Source organism: Sus scrofa, chromosome 12 (genome assembly GCF_000003025.6).
Source record: "Sus scrofa isolate TJ Tabasco breed Duroc chromosome 12, Sscrofa11.1, whole genome shotgun sequence".
NCBI lineage: Eukaryota > Metazoa > Chordata > Mammalia > Artiodactyla > Suidae > Sus > Sus scrofa.
In genome coordinates this window covers 11,086,025-11,112,178 of record NC_010454.4, presented here as the reverse complement: position 1 = coordinate 11,112,178, position 26,154 = coordinate 11,086,025, and the positions used below count along the sequence as shown (strand labels likewise).

The 26,154-nt window shown below is 37.8% G+C and overlaps 1 protein-coding gene across 12 annotated transcripts in view; it reads right to left on the bottom strand.

Moving 5' to 3' along the window:
• The window catches only part of ABCA5 (ATP binding cassette subfamily A member 5), a 134,225-nt gene that overhangs the window by 40,738 nt on the left and 67,333 nt on the right, over positions 1–26,154 (bottom strand). For 7 of the 12 annotated variants that reach the window (XM_021068102.1, XM_021068105.1, XM_021068108.1 and 4 more), the window contains 10 exons: positions 18,140–18,259; positions 15,768–15,972; positions 13,334–13,495; positions 12,336–12,424; positions 10,380–10,609; positions 8,429–8,570; positions 7,000–7,188; positions 5,182–5,329; positions 2,766–2,934; positions 1,410–1,468 (listed from right to left, as the gene is read on the bottom strand). In XM_021068102.1, coding sequence (XP_020923761.1) covers positions 1,410–1,468; positions 2,766–2,934; positions 5,182–5,329; positions 7,000–7,188; positions 8,429–8,570; positions 10,380–10,609; positions 12,336–12,424; positions 13,334–13,495; positions 15,768–15,972; positions 18,140–18,241 — 1,495 coding nt within the window. In that variant the 5' untranslated portion in view covers positions 18,242–18,259. Of the gene's footprint in view, positions 1–1,409; positions 1,469–2,765; positions 2,935–5,181; positions 5,330–6,999; positions 7,189–8,428; positions 8,571–10,379; positions 10,610–12,335; positions 12,425–13,333; positions 13,496–15,767; positions 15,973–18,139; positions 18,260–18,402; positions 19,430–26,154 lie in introns of those variants that run through there. The other 5 variants (XM_021068103.1, XM_021068111.1, XM_021068110.1 and 2 more) reach the window with 3 other exon arrangements.

Here is a 26,154-nt window from a genome sequence, read left to right as displayed (position 1 = left end):
GGTTCAATGCTTGGTCTGGGAACTTACACATGCCAAAGGCATGGCAAAAAAACAAAACAAACAAAAAACCTAGAAATTAACCAATAGTATGGGAAAGGGTAAGTTAAATGCTTCAAAATTTCAATTTAAGGAGTTCCCACCGTGGCTCAGAGGTTAGCGAATCTGACTAGGAACCATGAGGTGGCCTCACTCAGTGGGTTAATGAACAGGCATTGCTGTGAGCTGTGGTGTAGGTCGCACGTGGCTCAGATCCTGCGTTGCTGTGGCTCTGGTGTAGGCTGGTGGCTACCGCTCCGATTAGACCCCTAGCCTGGGAACTTTCTTATGCCGTGGTTGCGACCCTAGAAAAGACAACAAAATAAATAAAATAAATAAATAAATAAAAGTAAAGGAGAATGAAGAAATATCACAGATGCGTATCAATGACTGAAAAATGATCTGAAAACCCAGCTTGAAATAACTATAACCCCTGATCTAATGAAGGTGACCTGGGATGGTCAGTAGCCTGAGAGCTGCAAAGCCAGAAGCAACTTCAACTCTTGCCTGAGTTTCCAGCCTGCCACTCCACCCTAGAGATTTGAGACTCGTCATGCCCCACAATCATGTGAACCAATTCCTTAAAAATAATCTCTCCCTTCCCTCCCACCGTTTCTCTAGCTCTCTCACTCTCTGTGTGTATGTATCCTATTGGTTCTGAAGAACCCTGCTTGGTACTGCTAAACACTCCACAATTCTCAGGATAGTTCCTGCAACAAAGATTATCAGACCCCAAACATCGAGAGCACCAAGGCTGAGAAACCCTGGTTTAGACCCAAAGGAAAAAAAATAAAAATAAAAAGTAGCTGATATGTACACACATGCATAATAAAATAAAAAAGAATACAGACTTGTTCAAAGAGTTGACTATTTTTCTTTTCTTTCTTTCTTTCTTTCTTTTTTTTTTTAGGGGGGGGGGCACACCTGCAGCATATGGAAGTTTCCAAGCTAGGGTAGAATCAGAGCTACGGCTGCTGGCCTATGCCAAGACCCACACCACAGCCACAATAACACAGGACCCGAGCCACATCTGTGACCTACACTGCAGCTTGCAGCAATACCAGATCTTTAACCCACTGAGTGAGGCCAGGGATCAAACCTGCATCCTCACAGAGATAACACTGGGTCCTTAACCCGCTAGGCCGCAAGGGAAACACCACTATTTTTTTACCTTAATAGGTATTACTTTTTTCTTTTACTACTTTGATGTGAAGTTTCATTATGAACATTAATCACATAAATAAATGAAAGTATCCCTAAAGGAAGGAGATAAAATTATGGTTAAGAAGTTTATAAATTTCCTACAAACTATGTATCTTGTTTTTCCATTTGTACTTTAATATTATGAACTGAACACTAGGAAAGTTACTTACTTCTCAAAGCCTCCACATTTTCACCTTTCTTTCTATATGTCTTCTGAATACTACTGATTCTGAAAAACAACCATTTTCTACTTTAACTATTTAAAGCAATGTATATGTGTACGTTTCTGTATTTTTTATCAAAACTGTCATTTCAACAAGAATAATAATAAAGTATCTTCCTACTAAGACAATAAACCAAAGATCTAACAATAATAAAGAAACTACAAGAGAAAAGTATAGTATTCCTTTCCATTTTAAGTATTATTCATTCGTTTTTCATGACTCACCAACTTCCAAAAGGAACGGAAACATCTGACACAAGCAATTTATAGATTTCTTTTCATATTGGATATTTTTCTGTTTAATTAATCAGTAGTCGTTACACCAGTTAAGGGAGATTAAAAACCAAATGCTACTTCACATCAGCACACATTTCAAACTACCTATAAATGTAAAGTGATTCTCTCCACTTTAAATGTGTACTGCTAAAAAGAATTAATGGTTTTTTTTTCACCAGTTTATATTTTATTCTTAAGAAGGCAGACCACCAGCCCACTGACTACATTTTAAATATTTAAATCTCCCTTGCTGTTAATTATTTATTTAGTTGGCTGCTCTGTGGCATATGGAGTTCCTAGGCCAGATTCATGCTATTGTTACGACCTATCCTGCTGTGGCAACACAGGATCCTTAACTCACTGTGCTAGGCCAGGGATCAAGGCTGCATCCCAATGCTGCAGAGATGCCACTGATCCCACTGCACCACACCAGGAACTCCTCTCCCTTGCTTTTATGCATTTTTAAATTTAAAAAAAACACAAATTACACTTCACTTTTTCTTTCACTTTTATTTTTCTTTCTCCTTATTTTTTTAATTTGGTTTTGACTGAACTAGTAAGGAATAGTAATAAATTTCTTTCCTTCTTAGAAATTAAGTTGATGTGACATAAGTTAATCATTTCACAATTTCTCAAGGTCTGTGAAATTAATGGAAGATAATTTAACATGTTGCACAATTCAGTCAATGTAGCCTGAATAAAATTATAAAGTTAATATTTATTGTTTTAATGTACAGAATGGAGACATTTTAAAATAGCTTAATTGTTTAAATACTAGGTTTTATTACTTTTAAAGACTTCTATGGAAACAAAATTTCAAACCTTAGCAGCAACCTTATTCTAAATGGTTGCAAAGAAAATAAAAACCTAAAAAAGAACCAGCCCTTAATACTGTTTCTAAAAGTCATGAAATCGCACCAAATCTCCTAAAACACCGTACTTACATACATTATTTAAAGATAGGATTTACATATGGCACATTCCATCAGCAGTTCTTATACCTAAATTGCCAAAGATTAAATCTTACCTTATAGCCTCTTTTCCTATAAATTCTGAAGAAACAGGCTCAACAATTTCACTAAAACTAATATTCCCATTAACATTCCCCTCTGATAACTCCTTATAATTTCTTTTGCTCTTTGACCAATATGATGGCTTCAGAAAATATAAAGATGATCTCCGTAAGCCAAATTCTCCTGAAAAATAAAAAAAAAACACTTGAGTTATGCTAACAAATTATTTCTGAAAACTAGTTTTTTAATTTTTATTTTTTATTAAAGTATAGTTGATTTACAAGATTGTGCTAATTTCTGCTGTACAACAAAGTGACTCTCTCTATATATATTCCTTTTTGGAAAACCAGTTTTTAAATCATAAAGGCAGTATGGGAAATCTAAGACAACCTGCATCTAAAGTTTAGACCTAAGTACTAAATCCATAGGGTGTGAAAAACACAAGTTTTACTGACCAAGAACTCTCACCCATAAATAGTTTCAGAGTGGCTGAGAGTCCAGGGAATGTAAAGCACATTTTCTGCCCTAAAGGAACTTCTATCCTTTGAGTACATGCATATACCCAATGGCTAGAACACAACATACAGCATGAGGCATGTCAAGCATAGGGCTAATGAGAGTTCAGAAAAGAAAGAGTTTGTATCTGGAAGTCCTGTAGGCTTGAATGAGTATCATCTTAGTCTGAAAACAGGTAGTACTCAGCAAAGTCGATATGGTTCCCAGGGAAGACTTTTTAGAATTAGGAGAATAGCCCAACAGGGCCAATGTGGGAGACACAGCTGTGGCAGATGGTGATGGCTATGGCTGCCCACACAGAATGGGTACATTTTCCCCCTTTTCCCCTCAAGGAACCGACATTCCCCATCTTTTTAACAACCGCTCCCCCTCCAGATGACCACATGCTTCAAAGGAATCTGAGCCCAAGTCCGCAGAGACTCTCATGAATCTCATCAGTGCCTGGCAGGCTCTGGTGCTGCTACTGCTCCACCCACAAGCATGTAACCCACCAGATGGGAACAAAAGGTTTAGCAGGGGGAAAGGTTCGCTCTCCCTCTGCCACTGGATGTGAACAAAGAGACATGGCACTATGCAGCCAGGACGGGGGCAAAGCTGCCAGACCCTGAGACAGTGGTGGCAAAAACATGGAGAAAGTGGGTCCCCAAGGACCAGCTCAGCATCCATCCTATCTCTGGACTTCCTTTTAAGTAAAACAATCCATTTCCTTCCTATTTAAGCCAATTAGGAAGGTTCTCTGCTATGAGTTGCTAAAAACAATCTGACACCCTGAAGATGTGTTTAAATAGATTAAAACAGACCATACAGACCAAGTAAAATACAATAAGGGGAGAATGGTAAGAAGAGATTAAATATATAAAGTATTGCGGAGGACATTAATATATGAGTTTCTATTTAATTCGCCAGGATGCACTCAGCAAGGTTTCTGAGCAGGTGATTAAAGAGACTGGTGATATTCTTAGACAGACCTGAGGTGGGTGATGAGATGAAAGCTACCGCAACGGTCTGGACCAGTGCTGCCCAATACAACTTCCTGCAATGATGCCAACGTCCTAAGCTGTACTGTACTATATGGTAACTAACAGCCATATGCGGCTGCTGAATGTGGAACATGGCTTATGCTAATGAGGAAATGAATTCATTTATTTAATTCTAAGTAATAATTTAAATTTTAAAAGCCACAATCTTACCATAGAAGACTGCAGGTCGTTCACAGACAGAATGAATGAGGAGCTCAAGGGGAAGAGTAGAGGGGGGTGTTGGTTATTTAATTATATTCTGAAGCTACACAAATTTGCTACAGATGCAGGATAAGAGAAGGGGCAATGGGAGGAGTTCCAGATTACTCCATAGCTCTGGGTAATAACAATGACACACTTTAGCCAAAAAGACGTGGGGAAGGACTGAGCTAAGAAGTTCAGTTAAAAAGAGTTCCTGTTGTGGCTCAGCAGGTTAAGAATCTGACTAGAATCCATAAGGATGGGGGTTCAACCCCTGGCCTCACTCAGTGCATTAAGGATCTGGCGTTGCTGTGAGCTATGGTGTAGATTGCAGACGAAGCCTGAATCCCACATTGCTGTGTCTGTGGTGTAGACCAGCAGCTGCAGCTTCTATTCAACCCCTGGGCCTTCCATGTGCCACAGGTGCAAAACTTTAAAAAAAAGAAAGAAAGAAAAGAAAAAAGGAAGTTCAGTTAGGGACTTAAGGTTCTCAAAACAAACATTTCTTTTTACCCAATCTCTTTACATTCACTAACAGTTAAGGCATAAGGTACTTAGTTAAAATTAAAAACTGTAACAGGGAGTATGACTTAAGGTAGTCACCTAGGGGGAAAAAAATTAAATTCAGTTGACCTTGTGTGGGCCAAAAAAACCTAAAAATCTTTAAAGTAAAACCTAGTAACTACCTGCATACCTGGAATGACTTGATCAAGATAGATGGCCAAGAGGACATAGAAAATGCTATTAAGACCCAGCATGGTAAGAGTAATAATTAGAGGATATGGTCCTTCAGTCAAATTAGAAAACAAAGCGCCTTCATTAAAATCTTCTAAATGCATTACCTGAAAAACAGAAACATCAACTTTATTACATAAAAGTGATAAAAAAACAAGCAGAAGCTAACACTACTAGAGGTACTCATTTTATCCAGAGTCAATAAACTGGGCCTTTTCATAGATTAAACAGTCTACCAAATTAGTAACATGAGTTTATAAAGAAAACAATAAAACCTTGACCAAAATATGAGTTTATCACAACCATCCCTTTCAATCATGTTTTTTAATGCTGTGTTTCTAAAACCAGTATACCTCTACTTTTGAGGCATGTAAATCTAAGGCTATGACTAGAACAAGATAAATGAAATAAAAACCAATGCAAACAAAAGGGTTGTGAGCCACAGAGAAGTCAAACAAATTAAGTATCAGAAGATAAAATGATGGTCAGTACCTTTTCAACATTGAAAAGGGAGAAGGTACCATAATTAATTCACACAACTATTAAATTATTCACAGCAGATATATGTGATAGAGCAGAAAGAAAAGTACTAGAGGTTGAGGCCTCATTTACGTCCCAGATTTGCCATTAAGTAAATAGTTATACTTTTCTGAACTTCTGTCTCATCTGTGAAAATTAAGATGAATTCAATGACACTGAAACTCCCTCCCACTCAGCAAAAACCTATGAATCTATAATTCTACTTTCCTAAGTGAAAAGTGGACTCTCAATACATGAATCAACAGCTCGAAGGTCTCAAATAGTTAAAATATTCATAAATAATCTATTTTAAGCCTCACAAATCAGAAGTTATCCAATTAACATGAATAATCTCTTACATTAATCACATTTCTTCTTTGCACATTAACCAAATTTATAACTGCAACATACAAAGCAGTTTCTTATTAGAATTTTTCTCTGTGAACCTGACTGCCCTTATAAAGACTAATAAAAACCAAAGTTATAAATCTAAATACTATTTAGGTAAAGATAATTCCATGAACCTTGGACCTATAAAAATCCACTGGGCCTACTTATTTCACTACTACAGTTACGAAAAATTTGTTCCATTTCACCCACAATTTTCTCCCAGGCACACATGTGAGATAAATTTATAATAGACAGCAATAAAACCAGGCCACAGAGCAATCTAGATTACCTGATGCTTAAACCAATGACTTCTCACAGAGTTACTATAGTAAAAACAGATCACTGCAAAACACTAAAGTAAAAAGTGGAGAACTTATAAACAGGTCACATAAATTAAAAACTTAAAAATGGAGAAAATACAAATGACACTAATATAAAATATACCCTATTATTCAAATATCATTCCCTTCTCATGGTGAAATTGTAAAATATATTTTTGCAAACCAAAGGCAGTGTTCATGGTAGTGTAACAGGCCGCATAGACGTGGAGAGAAAAGAAAATGCTTAGTGGGGCTTCCCATCGTGGCTCAGCAGTAACAAATCCAACCAGTATCCATGAGGATGCAGGTTCGAACCTTAGCCTCACTCAGTGGGTTAAGGATCCAGCATTGCCGTGAGCTATGGTGTAGGTTGCAGATGCAGCTCAGATCTGGCATTGCTGTGGCTGTGGTGTAGGCTGGCAACTGCAGCTCCGATTTGATCCCTAGCCTGGGAACTTCCATATGCCACAGGTGGAGCCCTTAAAAAAGACCAAAAAAAAAAAAAAGAAGAAAGAAAACATTTAGTGAAGGCAAGATATTTTACCTACCTGTGCAACACCAATTAAAAAAGTGCACTGACAGAAGGGACTTAAAAGCCACACTAATGATTTGGGAAAACTTTCCATGAGGACAATTAAAAGGCCAACAAATCCAAAAGCCACAGTGACTAAAAATTCAACTATTCCCACATGCTTGGATTTTTTAAAAAGAGGTGTCAGCATTAAAGCAAAAAATACCTATAAAATATAAATATTAATGTTAATGCATTGTTCATATACACTGGTATGAAAAAAAATTAAATTTTGCTTATGAAAGAGCAAATTATTTTCATTAGAAAATACATTCATTAAAATATAATAAATTTCTAAAGGCCTTGGTAAGGTATTTAATTTTCATATAAATAGGGCTATACATTAAAATTTTAAACCTATAGATAGTAAAAACTGCCTTTTATGCAAGTACTAGGCAACACTATAGAAACTATAAACCACCATGTGTTTCTGCATTTAGATACAAATATGAATGAAACAATAAGTCAAAAAGCTTTTAAATGCAGAACTCATCTTTTAAACTTAATGTGTTGATAAGAAATGAAGCCAGTTAAAAACCAGGCAATTATATGGAGAAGTATGTGAGTAATTTATAAGTTATTATGTTAAAGAGCAGAGGAGATAGTCGAAATATTTAACAACTGACACAGCACAGGCTCATAAGCCAATTAGAATGGAAACTGGGCCGACTTAAAACAAAGGCTGGTCATTAACAGCCAGCATCCAACCAAAATGCCCAATGAACATTAACACTGTCAAAGAGCTACATTTACAAAGACCTATCTTTACACAACATCATCCTGAAACATCCCGAAGCAGTCAGGATCTCTTAAGAACAAAGGGATAAAAAGTCTAATACCAGACAATCTTAATGGTGTATAAGCCAATTATATGAAGGTAGTAAAAGGAAGACTCAGAGGAACTACATGTGAAATAAATCAAATAAAAACAAGTTAAATTTAAACTTGAAAATATTTTGCAAATTTCCTAAAAACATGGACGGACAATGATACAACCACTTATCAGTAATCTAGTAATAATCTTGCCTTTCATGAGAAATCGACTCTAAGTAAACCAAAAAATAAGACTTTACTATATTAATCAAATATTTTGACAGCTCTTTAGTCCCATTTCAAGTAAAAATGCTTAAGAAATGAGGAATTCCCGCCGTGGCTCAGTGGTTAATGAATCTGACTAGGAATCATGAGGTTGTGGGTTCGCCCCCTGGCCTCACTCAGTGGGTTAAGGACCCGGTGTTGCCTCGAGCTGTGGTGTAGGTCACAGACACGGCTCGGATTCCGTGTTGCTGTGGCTGTGGTGTAGGCTGGCAGCTGTAGTTCCAATTAGACCCCTAGCCTGGGAACCTCCATATGCCACGGGCGGGTGCGGCCCTAGAAAAGACAAAAATAAAGAAATAAATACTTACAGATGATAAGCCATACAAGAAAAAAAGCAGAAATATCACAAAGCAGCTACTCTGAGGGAATAATGAAGAAGCTGTTGCAATGACTGCCATAAGCAGGGACATAAGAAAAATCAAGCTTGTATACAGAAGGACCCAGGAAAGCCTAAAATGAGAATACAAATACACCTACAGTTAAATACACAGGCTTAAAGAAATCATTTTAAACAAAACTTTTGCTGTATTTTACCCATTTTAGTCTAGTCTTTTCCATGGTATGCTCATGTATTGAAAAATAAAGCTCTTATACGTAATTAAAAATACAGTACTAGTGAAAATGTAGATAAAAGTATAAACTGTTACAGAGATAAAACGGTGATGATCTTCCCAAGAGTCAAAAAAAAAACCCTTCCAAATTTATAGCAATTCATGATTAATTTAAATCAAATACCCTCCAAAGGTCAGTAATGCACAACCTTTCTGATTTTCTTAAAATATGAAGGGGTTCAATGACTGAAAATTTTCTTTATGGCATATGCAACAATTAGATGCTTTTGGTACTTCAACAGTAAAGGCTGCCTTACTAATCAACACCATGGCTACGACACGTGTGCAATGAGAGGTCCGGAAGATGGACGATGAAAGGACTCCTCAAATTTCTGCTCAAGTCAGAACAGTGGAACTGCTATAGTATTTAGTTTCATTTCATTTTAATTTTTCAAGTAAGCAGATAATTCAACGTATACTACTATAAAATCATCAAAATAGGGCTAAAAGATACCTAAACCACCAAAATTAACTCCATCATCTCATAGAGGCACTGAGAAACTGATTAGCCTAAATTCTTCCAGCTACTATTTCCTCACAAAATACTTCAATAACCCAATGCATCTTAAAAACCATCACTAGTAAAATGACAGCAGAAAAAAATGAGCAAAGATGATATGTTATACAGAATATTCCCATTATGTAAGGTGTTATCATTAACTGTTACACTGAGCTAAACAGAATAAAATGGACTACAGTAACAACTTATATGCACAGTATTCACTTTTCCCCTAAATGAGGTCAAAATAAATGTTCTTATTACTACATAGTGAGAAAAACAAGGAAAATATACTTAGAATTATTTATAAAAATGCTTGCCTCTAAAAAATTACCACTATATAAAAATGCTAGTATGTTCATTGTGAACATTTTTTTATTTCTCTACAAGTTATATGTGTATTTTCATCTTTTTTTTTTTTTTGTCTTTTTGCCATTTCTTGGGCCACTCCCGCGGCATATGAAGGTTCCCAGGCTAGGGGTCCAATCGGAGCTGTAGCCACCAGCCTACGCCAGAGCCACAGCAACACAGGATCAGAGCCGCGTCTGCAATCTACACCACAGCTCACGACAACGCCGGATCCTTAACCCACTGAGCAAGGCCAGGGATCGAACCCACAACTTCATGGTTCCTAGTTGGATTCGTTAATCACTGAGCCATGACGGGAACTCCTGTATATTTTCATCTTAAAACATTCACAAAAATAACTTTTTCCAGGGGGGAGGGGGGAAAGCTCATATACTATGGACACAAACTCCAGTCATTTTGATTACATTTTTAATAACATGTATATGCTATAATATTTGAGGGGACTTACAGGCTAATAATTTCTAAAGTTCCAAGATCTCCTATTTTCTGTATGCTGAAATACATGGAAGATGCCTCATCAATTCAAATAAAATATGAAATAAAATCTAAATACATAATAACAACCTGAACTTTCCAGGTGCCACCTCCTTTATGTTAAAACAAGCCGATCAATTGCTGAAGCTTTTCGATAAGTCTCAAACTTCAAGACAAAAGCAGTAACTGTCAGAAAACCGGATCAGTTCTTCATCAAGTCAAGTGAATGACAAAATTACAATTCTAAAGATCTGTATACTTATACAGTTATTAATCACACTAAATAACAAAGTTTTAATAACATACCAAAAGGCAGTGTCATGAAGTCCCATTATCTTTAAAAACTCTTTTAACTTTTTCTCTTTTTCTGCTACGATATGAATTGCCAAAAAGTATCCAAAAGGTGAAAATGCTATAACTAGGTATATTAAAATTACTCCTCGGGGAAAGGTATCTATTTCTACAACAGCAGTTTCTCCCATAATAACAGCTTTAGTTGACTCCAGCTCCTTCCAAAAAGAAACATTGGTCTTCAACTATAATTAGAAAATGTAAACACATTCGATTAATTTAGTTCTGATAGGAGTCCCTAATAAAGTGTGACAATTAAACCTCTAAATTTAGTCAATAACCTAGTACAAACATAATCCTCAAAAAGCCACACACCTGAAATAAAGGGATTGACCCCGATAGCATGATACCTCATACAATATTGCTTTTATTCATTCTGGAGGCATGTGACAAAGTTTAAAGTCTCAAGATGGGAAGTACATAAATTTTGTTTAAACAGTTTGTCAAAGAAAACAAAACTGCAAAATTATCATCTTAAACTGACAATTACATGCATTCTAACATTATGCATTTAAAAACTTGAAGAATTAAAGAATGATTATTAGTCCCAAGAAAGAATGACTCTCTTTTTTTTAAAATGTTCTTTTAAATAGGAAGTCCTTCTGTCATTTTATAATCTGTACATGCAACATGCATAGACAATAATAAAACTACTTATGCCAAAGGATATACTTCTCCCTAACATTCAACAGAATGCCATGCTATTCTACCTGTTCACCCAGCATGGTCTGGGTTGGGGATGGCCAGGACGTCTGGCCAAAACACAGATAAGTTCTCTAACACCATCAAGGTGATATATCCTAAATTTCACTGTCATTACCTAAACTTCTGAGTTATTGCATATTGTATCTATAAGATGTTCGTACCATGTTATGAGAGTTTCTAAGACATTTCTATGTATATCATTTCATTTCGTTCTAACAGCAACCCTGACAAGTAAAGCATTATTTTTGTAGTCATTTTACTATGTAGCAGTCTAACAACTAGCCGAGAAAGTGCTCCTGTTCATTTATGCTAAAACCTGAAACAATGGATTAGGTCTAAGCAGGTCTTTAGACTGTAACTGCAACATTTATACACAATCTCAGTAGCAGTATAGTATTAAATGCAGAACTGGGAGCCCAAAAGTGATAGTCTGAATTAGCTTTGCCATAATTAACTGCGTTTTAGAAGGTCACTTAATCTTCTTGTGCTTTAGTTGCAGGTATAAAAATGGAGACAATTTAACAGCACCAATCTCATAGTGGTTTTAAGGATTAAATATGTTCACATTAGTACATATCTTAGAAATAATGTTTGGCAAATAAGTGATAAGTGTTTATTCAATAAAAAATAAAATCTACCACTACTAAGATAATAAAGATACTAACTTTCTTTTAACCAAATTATCCTTTTGTTTGTTTTTTTATGGCTGCACCCACAGCATATGGAAGTTCCTGGGCCAGGGACTGAATCTCAGCCACAGCTGCAACCCACACTCCATCTGGGGCAACACCAGATCCTTTAACCACTGTGTCAGGCCAGGGGTGGAACCCGTACCTCCACAGTGACCCAGGCCATTGCAGTCAGATTCTTAACCCACTGCACCCAGCTGGAACTCTTACGGAGTTCTAGGTACTAAGTTCCTCTTTCTCAAAGGGAAAAGTCTATAAATATAGATCTTTTATAAGATATATATACATGGGTATATGGAGTGCTGAATCACATGCTTAGAAACCATCAAATAAAATTGCTTTAAAAAGTTAAATCAGAAAACATGACTTCCTCCTTATCTTTTTCCTTATGGAAGTTAATATTAAGTTATGTATTTTGTACAATTGACAGCAGTCAAATGAAACCCTATGGTAAAGACTTAGGGCATAATTGTTAATACACAGGTTGGCTTTATTTTTCTTTCTTTATCATATTTACCTGTATAATGGCATCATCTATGGATGCTTGTAAAACTGTGAACCCTGAGGACCAGTACTGAACAGCCTCACATGATTTTGAACAGCCAGCTATGGAGGGGAAAAAAATGTGAGACATAAGATTCTGCACAACACACAAGTGCTTTCTTTTTAAGATAAAATACAGAGGGTTATCAAAGTAATAAAATTAATCAATCTCTACAAGACCAAACAAAGAAAATAAGCAATTGCCCTCCAAAGGCAAACAAAATCTATCACACTCCTTATTGTTTATTTGAAATTCTTGAAATTAAAGAGTTACATGGGTTAGGATACTCAGAGGTAAATGAATACAAATTCAAAGAAAGACATTAATGGTAAATAGAGTTATTTAAAATAAGTCACGTTTCTATCATAAGGTATAAGTCATTCTGCAGTGATTCATCAGCTTTGAAGCACTTCCAGATGCAAGGAGAAGTTTGGGTTGAGAGAACCGAAAAAAAGAAAGTATATAGGGCTTTTCAGAATGAAGTCACAAAGACAGTACTTGACATAGCTACTTTAACAGTGTTTCATAACTGGTTGATAATTATCTCTGCAAAGATTTAGGCATTGAAGACTGTTTTTTCATGTTTCAAACATAAAACTAATGAAGTTTATTAGCAAAAGACTTTGGTATTTTAAAGAGATATAGCATATCATATATGAAAACAACTGCATGGAGTAAAGAACACAGATTTAGAAAGTCTTATAATTCAAAAAAAATTTTTTGTTACTGTAATCGATATATACAAATGTATGAAAATTGAAGTGGATGCTACATAAATTATCCTTCATATTATATATAAAGGTGTAGATAACTAGACACACATAATTTTATGCTAAACTTGACAGTCTTCTTCTCTGAGTAACTATAGTTGAAAATGCCAATGTTGGACCCCATCGAATTTTGCATATGAATTAAGAGCAGCAAAAAAAATGCATTTAGTTGACTTTCACTGATTATTTAGGGCTATTTACCTCTCGAATCCATGTAAATAGAAGACACTGGAACTGTATCAGGAAAAAAACGGAGTTCGTAGGACACGCCGTCTTTAAAAACCACACCTACAAAGTTGCTGGGCTTAGAAAGACTGGATGCTATCAATTCTTGTTCATTCGTATATTCTTCAGTAATTATGACTATAAAATAGTATAACAACATAGTTAACTCACAAATTTCAAGAGTTTACTATAATACAACAAATTTACCATTATATTCAATTAATGTAATGTAATTTTTTTTTTTTGGTCTTTTTTTTTGCCATTTCTTGGGCCGCTCCCGTGGCATATGGAGGTTACCAGGTTAGGGGTTGAACTGGAGCTGCAGCTGCCAGCCTACACCACAGCCATAACAATGCCAGATCCAAGCCACGTCTGTGAGCTACAGCACAGCTCACAGCAATACCAGATCCTTAACCCACTGAGCGAGGCCAGGGATGGAACCAACACCCTCATGGATACTGGTGGGGTTCACAACCCACTGAGCTGCAATGGGAACTCCCTGATGAATGTAATATTTTATAAGAACTTGTTTAATGCTCTAACTTCTTAGTAAATGAATACGATGCTTCTAAAAAAAGAAACTATAATGAATATTAAAACAGTACAATTTTATAGACATTATTTCTTAACTGTCATTTGATTACAAAAATTATGCGTCAGTGTAACATGATAAAATAGAGTACATACTCTATATGTCATATATGTAGTTCATTTATCTATCTCAAAGTAAAACCATACAAACAACTCCTGGATAAATGAACGGATATTTTATTTCCAAATTTCCCTTCTTATGAAGAAAATTCCATAATCCTTCTCAGAAACTAAATACGTATTTTAGTTAACTATGACACAACTTCTCTTTAAATAAAAACTGCCACTGAAACCCAACATTGCTTGTTCCTTTTTTAGAAGATATAAGGAGAAAACCTGTAATCATCATTTAGCCCCTTTCCCATCAATAATCTAAATCTTGAAAGATTTTTTTGAAGTTTTATTTAAAAGCAAGTAGTCTTCACTACAGAAGCTTCAGAACATGTGATAAAATGGAAAAAACATAGGCTTAGTACTTAACGTCATGACTTATGAGCTGTGTGAGAACAGGGGAGCAATTTACCTCTCTGAACTTTTAGTATCCTCCTTCACAACACCTAACTGATCATACTGGGCGGTTAAGATCAAACGTAGTTATAGATATGAAAATGCCTTGTAAATTATTAAGCATTACTTAAGTGTTAATTATCAGGATTTTCCAGACCTTTAAGGTGTACATGGAACGCCAGGATTGATCTGAAGAAAGAAGATGTTAATTCAACATCCTATCAGTCTTGCTACCGTGCATGTAAATATACCTCACTTTCAGATGGTTGCTGTTAAAAAAGATAGAACTTTTTTAAAAAAAAATCTACACATATTTCTACTATTTTGGCCTCTAGGTTAATACACACTGACTTGGATTTCTTTGGTGTACACACTTTTCTTCTACCCAGAAATACCAATGAATTTCATTCTCGACATTTCTGATGAGTTTTCAGCGACACTCTAAATTCTTAAGGCTACCCAACTTGGACTTAATAGGATAAACCAACAAATGTATTATATACCAATAGGATAAAAATATTAAATAGTAATAAGCCAGAAAGAAACCAATGGGGAAAAAGTTATTTGGCTCCTGACTGCATAAAACATCTTCTAGTCAATGATATATCATGCAATAATGTGAAGATACATACTAGAAGCCAATTGCAACTATCTATCCTGGTATGACAGGGATAACAGGTTAAACTCATTTTCTACAATTCAGTATTTCAGTAAATCAATCATGATTGGATATGCATTACTGTCACTTGCTCTAGATTTTGCCTTAGATTTTCTCACAGCCACTTCAGGATCACTGGTATCTCAGGCACTGTTTTCACCGTTTTCTAGTCCCTTTCTTTGCGAGAAGTACAAACTGACAAAAACAGACTCATGTACACAGCTGCAGTCAGTCTCCAAAACTGAGTGCTTCTTCTGCTTCCACCATTTACCTCTACAAACAGGCATGGCAATCTGAAAATATTACTGCTTTATAATCTTTACCATGTATTTCTAGCTTCTTAATAGTTATATGAGTAAACCAAAATGAAATATCCCTTCAAATCTTTTATCCTACACAAATATACTTATTTTATTAATGGTCTATGACTTAAATATAAAACATGTTTCCTATTACCAAGAATATAAATTAAAAGTTCCACAAGAAACATAAGGCAGCAGAAGTAGATGACTTTAATATTTTTATAAAACTATGTTTTGTTGATGAGATATATTTCAATATGGTAAGAATGGTATATTTACTCCATAAAACAAGCAGGAAAATACGGAAAAGGCTTTCTGTTATAGATCGCATGCATATATAAGTTCACAATACCATCAGGAAGGTGATCAGAAGAAACTTTTTGCATGATGTTTCTTGTAATATTAGTCACTGGAGTATATCCAAGAACCACGTTAGCGAGCATAGATTTGTCCATGGGGTTAAGTTCTCTATCAGGCACTTCTTCGTATTTCTTATTTGGATGCATCATGCTAATTAGTATTAACCAAAATAAGAAAAACAGTGGAAAAAGAATTTCCTATAATAAAGGAAACAAACAAAATGATTACTAAGTATAACAAGGGCAGCAAAAATCATCAAAATTTCTACGAAGTGTAACTATCGCTAAGGAAAAAACATGAGGAACTTGGATCGCCTTTCTTAAGTACAAAAAAAAAAAAAGCAGTTCTATCCCCAAATAAATATCGTGTTGAACTTAATCCAACAGCATATTAATTTTTCATTTACATTCAATTTTATTGAAGTATTTTTTTCTTTTTGTCTTTTTAGGGCCACACCTGCAGCATATGAGGTTTCCAGGCTAAGGGTTGAATCGGAGCTGCAGTGGCTGGCATGCGCCACAGCCACAGCAACACCAGATCCTAGCCCCGTCTGCAACCTACACCAAAGCTCATGGCAATGCCAGATCCTTAAGCCACTGAGTGAGGCCAGGGATTGAACCCACAACCTCGGGGTTCCCAGTCGGATTAGTTCCACTATGCCACAATGGGAACTTCCCTTACTAAAGTATTTTAAAATTCAAGTCACCATAATACATTTCAATGGCATAAAAGCTCATATCTAAACATCTTAGGTTACTAATATAAAACATAGTAATAAACATACTCATACGTAACTTTATTTAGAGTAACTTACTAAACATTTTTAATAGGGATCACCATAAAAATGTCTTTATTTTCAAGTCTAAGTTAAAACTCATGCTTCCACTACTAATTTATTCGATAATCATACATAGAAAACCCTAAAGACTCAACCCAAAAACTACTTGAACTGATCAACAAATTCAGCAAAGTAGCAGGATATAAGATTAACATTCAGAAATCAGTAGTATTTCTGTATACTAACAATGAAACTTTAGAAAAGGAATATAAAAACACAATACCTTTTAAAATCGCAACCCAAAAAATCAAATACCTGGGAATATATCTGACCAAGGAGGCAAAGGACCTATATGCCAAGAACTATAAAACATTAATCAAGGAAATTAAAGAAGATGTAAAGAAATGGAAAGATATTCCATGTTCCTGGATTAGAAAAATTAATATTGTAAATATGGCCATACCATCCAAAGCAATCTACAGATTCAATACAATCCCTATCAAATTACCCATGAACAAACAATCCAAAAATTTATATGGAACCACAAAAAACCCAGAATTGGCAAAGCAATCCTGAGAAACAAAAACCAAGCAGGAGGAATAACTCTCCCAGACCTCAAGCAATATAACAAAGCCACAGTCATCAAGACAGTGTGGTAATGGTACCAAAAGACATACAGACCAATGGAACAGAATAGAGAACGCAGAAATAAACCCTGACACCTATGGTCAATTAATCTTTGGCAAAGGAGACGAGAACATAAAATGGGAAAAAGACAGTCTATTCAGCAAGAATTGCTGAGAAACCTGGACAGCTGCATGCAAATCAATGAAACTAGAACACACCCTCACACCATGCACGAAAATAAAACTCAAAATGGCTTAAAGACATAAATATAAGACAAGACACCATCCAACTCCTGGAAGAGAACATAGGCAAAACATTCTCTGACATCATCTTTACAAATGTTTTCTCAGGTCAGTTTCCCAAAACAACAGAAATAGAAGCAAAAATAAACCAATGGGACCTAATCAAACTGAAAAGCTTTTGCACAGCAAAGGAAACCAAAACGAAAACAAAAAGACAACTTACAGAATGAGAAAAAATAGTTTCAAATGATGCAACGGACAAGGGCTTAATCTCTAGAATATACAAGCAACTTAAACAACTCAACAACAAAAAAAGCCAACAACCCAATTGGAAAATGGGCAAGAGACCTAAATAGATATTTCTCCAAGGAAGACATACAGATGGGCAACAAGCACATGAAAAAATGCTCAACATCCCTGATTATTAGAGAAATGCAAATCAAAACTACCATGAGATACCACTCACACCAGTCAGAACGGCCATCATTAATAAGTCCACAAATAACAAATGCTGGAGGGGGTGTGGAGAAAAGGGAACCCTCCTGCACTGTTGATGGGAATGTAAGCTGGTACAGCCACTATGGAAATCAGTATGGAGGTACCTTAGAAATCTAAAATATAAAATTGTAATAAAAATCTATCCAGCAAAATAAATCATTTCTTAAATATGGAACATATTAATGCAAAGTAAACTGCAGTAACAGTCATTTAACTTACCTGAACACTACTTTTTTTAGTCCTGCATTTAACTAGGTAATTCTTCAGTAGGAGTGTTCTGGTCTGTCTCCAAACTCCAACTTCCCTAATTGCAGTAGCCATGTTTTCTGGATTAGTCTACTAAAGAAGAGAGATTAAAAAAAAAAAAAAAAAATGGAACCACACAGTCAAATATATGCCATTTTTAATGTCAAAATCAGACAGATAGATGGTTCAATCTCAGGTTAGAGAGAGTTAAGCATATTCCAAGCTGTCCCTCCTACCTGGGCAGCATGCATGGACCAGCAACTTGAAGATTCAGAAAAGTAAACGGTAGCACATGAAAAAAGGGGAACCAGAATTCCAAATACCACCCAACAACCAACAATGAGCTGAGCACTTCTCTCTCCCAATATCCTCTAAACTGAATGCACTGGAAGTAAGGCATAGAAAAAGCTCTAGAACAAGTTTTCTAGGTCTAGCTTGCTAGGAATAGGAAGCCTTCTGCTCAAGGAGAACCGGGAAACAGCCAATCTTTTTTTTCTCTTCTACATCCTCCTGTGTCCCCGCCCCCAAGCACTCCTGTGATAACACGTCAGATTACAGTAGTGACAGCCTAATGCAGCCCAACTCTGAGGCAGAGGAACCTTTCTCTCCATTAAGCGCAGTTCCGGTTCTAAGAGGGTGGGGACAAATCTCACCGCTTTCTGCCCGACCTCCTGCCATAGGGCCCTGAACTTGGGAGACACGGTGGCAAAAGTGTGTGGCCTAATGGGGCAAGTAAAGCGGAGCCTGCTGGCTGGAAGAGGGAAAGAGGCGCCGCAGGGAATCAGGAGGCGGCAGGGAGAAGAAATGCAAAGAGGAGCTGGGGAAAGCAAGGCCTTGTTTATTAAGTCCTAGACTAACCCCAAGCGGGGTCTACATGGATCTAATCCCATTCTGTGTACCAAAGGCTTGAGGAACTGAACTGACAGACCACAACCCAGGTCCAGCCCGGTCACTCAATGGCTGGCACACAAAGGGCAGGTTCATACTGCGCTGCCAAGGCTTCTGAAAACTGAACTGAAATTAGAACCACAGCTCAAAGCATGTGGGTGGAAACTTAAGACCTGGACCTAAACAGGCTGACAGAATGCGAAAGGAAGACATCAACACTCTCTATAGGATGAAAACAAAACTCAGAGTCTGTGAGACTTCAGATCGACTCCACTAATGAAGCATGAAAATCAATAGATACCAACGGCCACGAGGATAGAGATTTTGAAATTATCTGACAAAAACTTTGAAGCAACTATTTAAAAGGTGCTCCAGGAGTTCCCATTGTGGCTCAGAGGGTTAAGAATCTGATTTGGTCTCCATGCAGATGTGGGTTTGATCCCCGGGCTTACTCAGTGGGTTAAGGATCTGGCGTTGCTGCAAACTTCACAGGCGCAGCTTGGATCCAGTGTTGCATTGCCTGTGGTGTAGGCCGCACCTGCAGCTCTGATTTGGAAGTTCCCTAGCCTGGGAACTTCCATATGCTGTGAGTGTGGCCTTTAAAAAAAATTTTAAGGTATTATTACATAGTGCTCCAGCAAACAATGGCAAGGACTCCTGAAAACAATGAAAAAAAATGTCGGCAAAGGAACAAGACATAAAGTAGCACTGAATAGTCATTTTAGAACAGAAAAACACAGTCACAAATAAATAAATCCCAGAGGACAGGCTCAAAAGCAGAATGGAGACAACAGAAAAAAAAGCCAGCAAACTAGATAGATCAAAAGAAGCTATTCCATCTGCACAAAAGAGAGGAACAAAGTTTTCTTTAGGAGTTAACAGTACCTCAGGGAACTATGAGACAATAAAAAAAGATCTAATATTCAAATTATCAGAGTCCCCAAAAGAGAGAAGTCTGTTAATGATGAAAAAATACTTAAAGAATTAATGGTTGAGGAGTTCCCGTCATGGTGCAGTGGTTAACGAATCCGACTAGGAACCATGAGGTTGCAGGTTCAATCCCTGGCCTTGCTCAGTGGGTTAAGGATCCGGCTTGGCTTTGCCGTGAGCTGTGGTGTAGGCTGCAGATGCAGCTCGAGGCGTGGATCCTGTGTTGCTGCGACTGTGGCGTGGGCCAGCAGCTGTAGCTCCGATTAAACCCCTAGCCTGGGAACCTCCATACGCCGCGGGAGCGGCCCTAGAAAAGGCAAAAAGACAAAACAAACAAACAAAAAAAAAAGAATTACTGGCTGAAAACTTTCCAAATCTGGGCAGAGATAAGAAACTGAAGGGTTTTCAAGAAGCTTGATGAAACACAAACAGGAAGGGGGGAGGGTGGGAGGGGGAGAGACAGAGAGATCACACTTATTCCAGGATGATTTACTACAAAACAAACATAGAAACACTAACCAACACAACAGCAAGAACATTCTCAAGTTATCTGCCAAAACACATTGATTTAGCTGGTGTCACTGAATTATTCATTCAAATTGAATGCTGCATGCTTAATTCTTCATTTTTAGAAAACGGGCTCCTCATAAAGTAGCTGATGGACTTAACAATATGTTTCCTTTTTTTGAGACCGGCCCCCTGAACTCAGGCTTGAGTCTTCAGTAGCCTTGGCTGAAGTCCAAGAACCTTTGCACCCACCCCACCTCCCCACCTCTAATCAGAGCTTTTTAAAGCAGAACCTCAGCCCTATTCCCCCCAACCCACCATCCAGCAGACACACAAAGCATCACCATCACTACCTCAGGGCTGTATCAATTAAATTTTCTCCTGGCAGTAGGAAACTTTTAACAGAAACAGTGACATGAACGGAAACATTTAAGAAAGTTCATTCACTCTTGGGACTAAGCTTTCCCTTCAGGTTTGATACCTACTCTGACCGATGCTTGATTTTTCTTCCTTGGAGTATGTGAAATGCCCTCTTATCCAACCCACACATTTTATTTTCACTGAAGCTAGCCAGAATCCAATGCTATTTCTCACACCAAAAGCACTCAACCAGTGTAACAGTATCATGTGTTCTTCACTCCATGGTCAGCATGCTCATAAAGATAAGGATGATTTCCAGAGGGAAGCATGGCAGGAACAAGGGGAAATGTTAAAAACCTGCCCGTCTCTCTCCTACTAAGTGTAGAATTCCACTGACACTAGCGGGAGTGAGTGCAGATAAAACCTTGGGACCCACTGGTATAAAGTTTCTGAAGTAGCTTTAAAGTAGTAGGAACAGGGAAATGTTTCTGCAGAAGGTAACATACAATGACTAATCAAAGAAGTCACTTCAGCATCTATTCGGTCTGTTTCGTCCTTTCTTCCAAAGCACAAAGTCCCTTCTTAAGCAAAAGGTGTTTTCATGCTGTTTTGTTTTTGCCCCTCGGCTCTATTCTGGGTAGCCTTTTCTTATCATTTTTCCTTGGCCAAAATGTCTTTTGTGACTTTGTGCGGGTTTTTTCAGGGAGTACTTGCTACTTATTGGCTAGATAATCTCATCAAACTAACACGAGGTGATCTATCCTAATCTGTCCTTCCTCTCCGCAGGGGGGAAAAAAATCAATGCACACATCAACTGAGCTAACAGTTTACTCAATATTCATAAAAAGGAGATAGCACATCTACTCTTTATTTTGATACTTAAATTCTATCTTAAAATAATACCTTTTTGTTTTTGTTTTTGAAGCCTGGACTGTGGCATATGGGAATTCCCAGGGTAGGGTTGAGTTGGAGCTGCAGCTGTCAGCTTATGGCACAGCCACAGTCACACCAGCTCCAAGCTGCATCTGAGACCTACACCGCTTGTGACAATGCCAGATTCTTTTTTTTTTTTTTTTTTTTTTTTTGTCTTTTTGTCTTTTTGTTGTTGTTGTTGCTATTTCTTGGGCCGCTCCCGCGGCATATGGAGGTTCCCAGGCTAGGGGTCGAATCGGAGCTGTAGCCACCGGCCTACACCAGAGCCACAGCAACGCGGGATCCAAGCAGCGTCTGCAACCTACACCACAGTTCACGGCAACGCCGGATCCTTAACCCACTGAGCAAGGGCAGGGACCGAACCCGCAACCTCATGGTTCCTAGTCGGATTTGTTAACCACTGCGCCACGACGGGAACTCCACAATGCCAGATTCTTAACCAACTGAGCAAGGCCAGGGATCAAACACGCATCTTCATGGATACTAGTTGGGTTCTTAACCCACTGAACCACAATGGGAACTCCCAAGAAAAGAATTTCTAAGAAGAGCTGACCTATCAAGTAAAATTCCAACCTTAGCTCTCCATCTACAGTCTGGAAGAGTGGGTGTTTATTTAAACCATGGGGCAGAGCCAATCCTTAGGGGGCTCCAGCAGCCTAGCACCATTCTCCCCTCCCCCAACACAAACAATCAAAGGAAACAGGCTACAGTAAACCCAATCAGCATCTTTAGACATGTTAAAAGAAAAGGGAACTGGTCAACATTTATGGAAAAGCTATATTGTGAAGAGACACCAAAATCAACAAACACAGGTTTGTTTGCCTGAAGAAGGAGCATATGCGTAAGGGGTGACTTCTGGAGCCACGTCAGCTAAACAAGAATCCTGCCTCTGCTGCTTACTGGCTTTGAGATTTCAGGCAAGTTATGTAACCTCTCTGTGCTCATCTGTAAATGGAGGAAGAATGGTACCCACTTCTTTAGGTTGTTAGAATGACTAAAAGAATAAATAACACATAAGGCTGAAAATGGTGCCTGGTACATGGCAAGTAATTACGCATGTTGACCACAACTATCTATAAAAGTAGTATAACTAATATTCTCAAGGGATATCAAAGAATATCATACTCATGAAACAGGAGCAAAGCGATTAAGAGAAAGCTGCTAGAGAACTTGGAAGTGAAACAGACTAAAAGAAATAAAATTCTCACTAGATGGCTCAAATGGCATCAGAAAGCAAATTTGCGAGGTAGAAGGAAGACCGAGTCAAGGAAATCCACCCTCCCCCAAAAAGGATGGCAAAAAGACAAAGAGAAGAAAATGATGAATGGCAAGTATGAACTCTGCTGTGAAACATCTAGATGAATCAGTACTATGATGGACCTGAACAAACCGATGTTTCTTATAGTCATAAGCTCTAGTCTACTCATGTGAAAGATGTTAAATTTCAATAACCTTGAACTTCTATCTATTCAAGCTATTAAAATAAAACATCTTAAAGAAGAAAAATCGACTGACTGCTTTTTTTCTTCAAGATATGAAACATCTGGTTTGGCTCTTAGAAAACTAAAATGAAACCGTCTTTTGGTTGTTTCTTTTTCTTTTTATGGCTGCACCTCCAGCACATGGAAACACAGAAGTCAAATTGAAGCAGCAGCTGCCGGTCTACACTACAGCCACAGCAACACTGTATCTTACTGCATTGAGTAAGGCCAAGGATCCAACCCAAATCATCATGGACACTATGTCAGGTTCTCAACCTGCTGAGCCACAATGGGAACTCCCAAGAGGAAATATTCTTAAAACTCATTCTTCCTTAACATTTAGTTTAACAGTCATCTAATCAGTAACTTCAAAGCTGTAGGCGGGTTTTTGTAAACTTGACACCACAACGAACCTGTCTGAGCACCCAGAGCCCCACAGTTTCTAAGCAGGTGCAATTTGGAAAAGGCCAAGGGGTATAATCAAGCAAGGATGGCTCTGTGCAATAACGCAACGTACTACCTCTACGGCCAAAGATGCCTTGCAAATTACAGGTGTTTAGGAAAATATCGTGCTGCTTCCTCAAGTGTTGAGACCATGCTGTCTCTGAGAATTAATGCTTGTCCTTAAGGGAGAAGATCAAGGAAAAAGAAAGAATAAAGAAGCAGTGTCTACAACTCACACTGAGAGGGTGCTCACGAAGTTCCACCTCCACTGTTCTGCAGGGCTTGGAAGGGGAAAACTGGGATGGAGGAAAGATGGAAGACGGTGTTTTCTACGTGGAAGAGCTCGGCCAAAGATAAAGAGGTGGTGTCAGAGCGGAAACCAACGCCTAGGGGTGGAGCAGTGGGGTTTCCCAAAGAAAGGTGGAGTTCCACCCCACAGAGGTGACATGAATGGGGTTCTCCGCATTTAACCCTGGCTGTAAGTGGGAACAGAAGCAGACAGCCAACACCCAGGAGTTTACTCACTAGTCACAGAGTTCCTACAAGACCAAGGCATTGTCAGTGGAAAGGACCATACGATGCTAAAAAGCAGTTTTTTGGGGAGATGTGATATATATTAGCAGATGATCCTTGGAAGCACAAGGTAACAACTGAAGTACAATAAACTTCTAATTGCATATTTTCAACAAATCATACTTTTTGGAAAACTCATAATACTTGATAACTCAAAGTCTTACCTATGCAGTACCTTTAAAACTCCTTCACAAAGCCCATTCTTTACTGCTAAAGAACTATGGCAAAGACATAGAAATAAGGGTACAAAATTATTTTTAAAATCTTTACAGTGGCTCTCCGCTGCAGCACAACATATCTGGGGAATAGGTTAAGTATGTTATAGAGCTTTAAATAATAATTAGACAACTTTTAAACACCTAATATCACTAAAGGTTTAATCAAATATTTGACTTTCTACTGGAGGAAGGAGAGAACAAAAGTGCTCACTGAACTGAGAAAGCATCTTGAGACGGGAAAACCAGGCCGGCAGCTCCATGTAATCAATGGATCCGTTTATTACAGGCTAACTTACTCACAGAGTGGGACCGGGATCAACAGACAACAGCGTGGAAGCATGTGCAGCTGCGCGCTGCACGGCCAAGGGGCCCTGAGATGATTTTACAGTTAACCTACAGTGTGCAGGTAGGGGCTTGGAAACAGGGCCTGCATTCCTAAGTCAAAATTCATGAACAGGTAACTAGTTTTGTGGGGGCAGGGAATATGTCATCATGGTTTGGGGACTAACAGAGTATAGAGACCACCTCATCCTAATGAAGTTTCTATCGTGGCACAGTGTAAAGGAATCCAACTAGGAACAATGAGGTTGCAGGTTTAATCCCCAGCGTTGCTGTGAGCTGTGGTGTAGTCACAGACACAGCTCGGATCTGGCGTAGTTGTGGCTGTGGGGTAGGCTGGCAGCTGCAGCTCCAAATAGATCCCTAGCCTGGGAACCTCCATATGCCACAGATGCAGCCCTCAAAAGCAAACAAAAAAGAAATATTTACTAACTGCAAGGCCTTTGACACACAGAAGTGATCTACTGCACAGTTTAGTCCTGGGTAGGGTCAGTGAAAGGACAGGAGAAACGGTTACGGTCAAGACAGCATCACTTATCATTACAGCCATATGCTTTTCCTAGATAAAAATAATGCATACTAAATCTAATAAATTGCAAGAAAACTGAAAGCCCACTGAAGTCTACTGCCCTCTTCTAATACATCAATAATGGACTGAAGACTAAAAGTTACTTAAACCAAAATTCAATACCAAAAGTCATTTATTAATTTATCAAAGAAATATTGATTACTCTGTTCCATTGCTGTGAATTGTATTTTACCTTTCTCAAAGCAAGAAAAAAATAAATACACATGACCTTGACACAAAAGACTGCCTTCCTTATCTCTGCTTCTCTGCCACCAAGAGTAACATTAAAACTGATATCATCTTAATTGCAAATTCCTTTATCAAGGTTTGCTGAGAGTCTTTATAGATCCAAGGTCTACAGTAGCGAAGGTGGAGACTAAATCCCAGTCCACAACCTGTTTTGTTCAGCCCATGAGTTAAGAATGTTTTTCACATTTTTAAATGTTTCAGGCGGGGGGGAAGCAAAGAATAATAATAATAGTTTGTGACCTGTAAAAACTGTACGAACTTCAAATTTTGAGTCTATAACAAAAGAATTCTTGGAAAAAAGCCTTTGTTTCTGTGCTGTCTATGCCTGCTTTCGTGCTCCAATGGCAGAGCTAAATAATTAAGGCAGAGACCATATGGTCTACAAAATCTGAAATATTTACTATGTGGCTCTTTACAGAAAAGGTCTGCTGACCGCTATTACAGATTAAAGGAAAAAGAAAGAAGAAAAGTGGCATATTCATTAAACATTTACTGAGG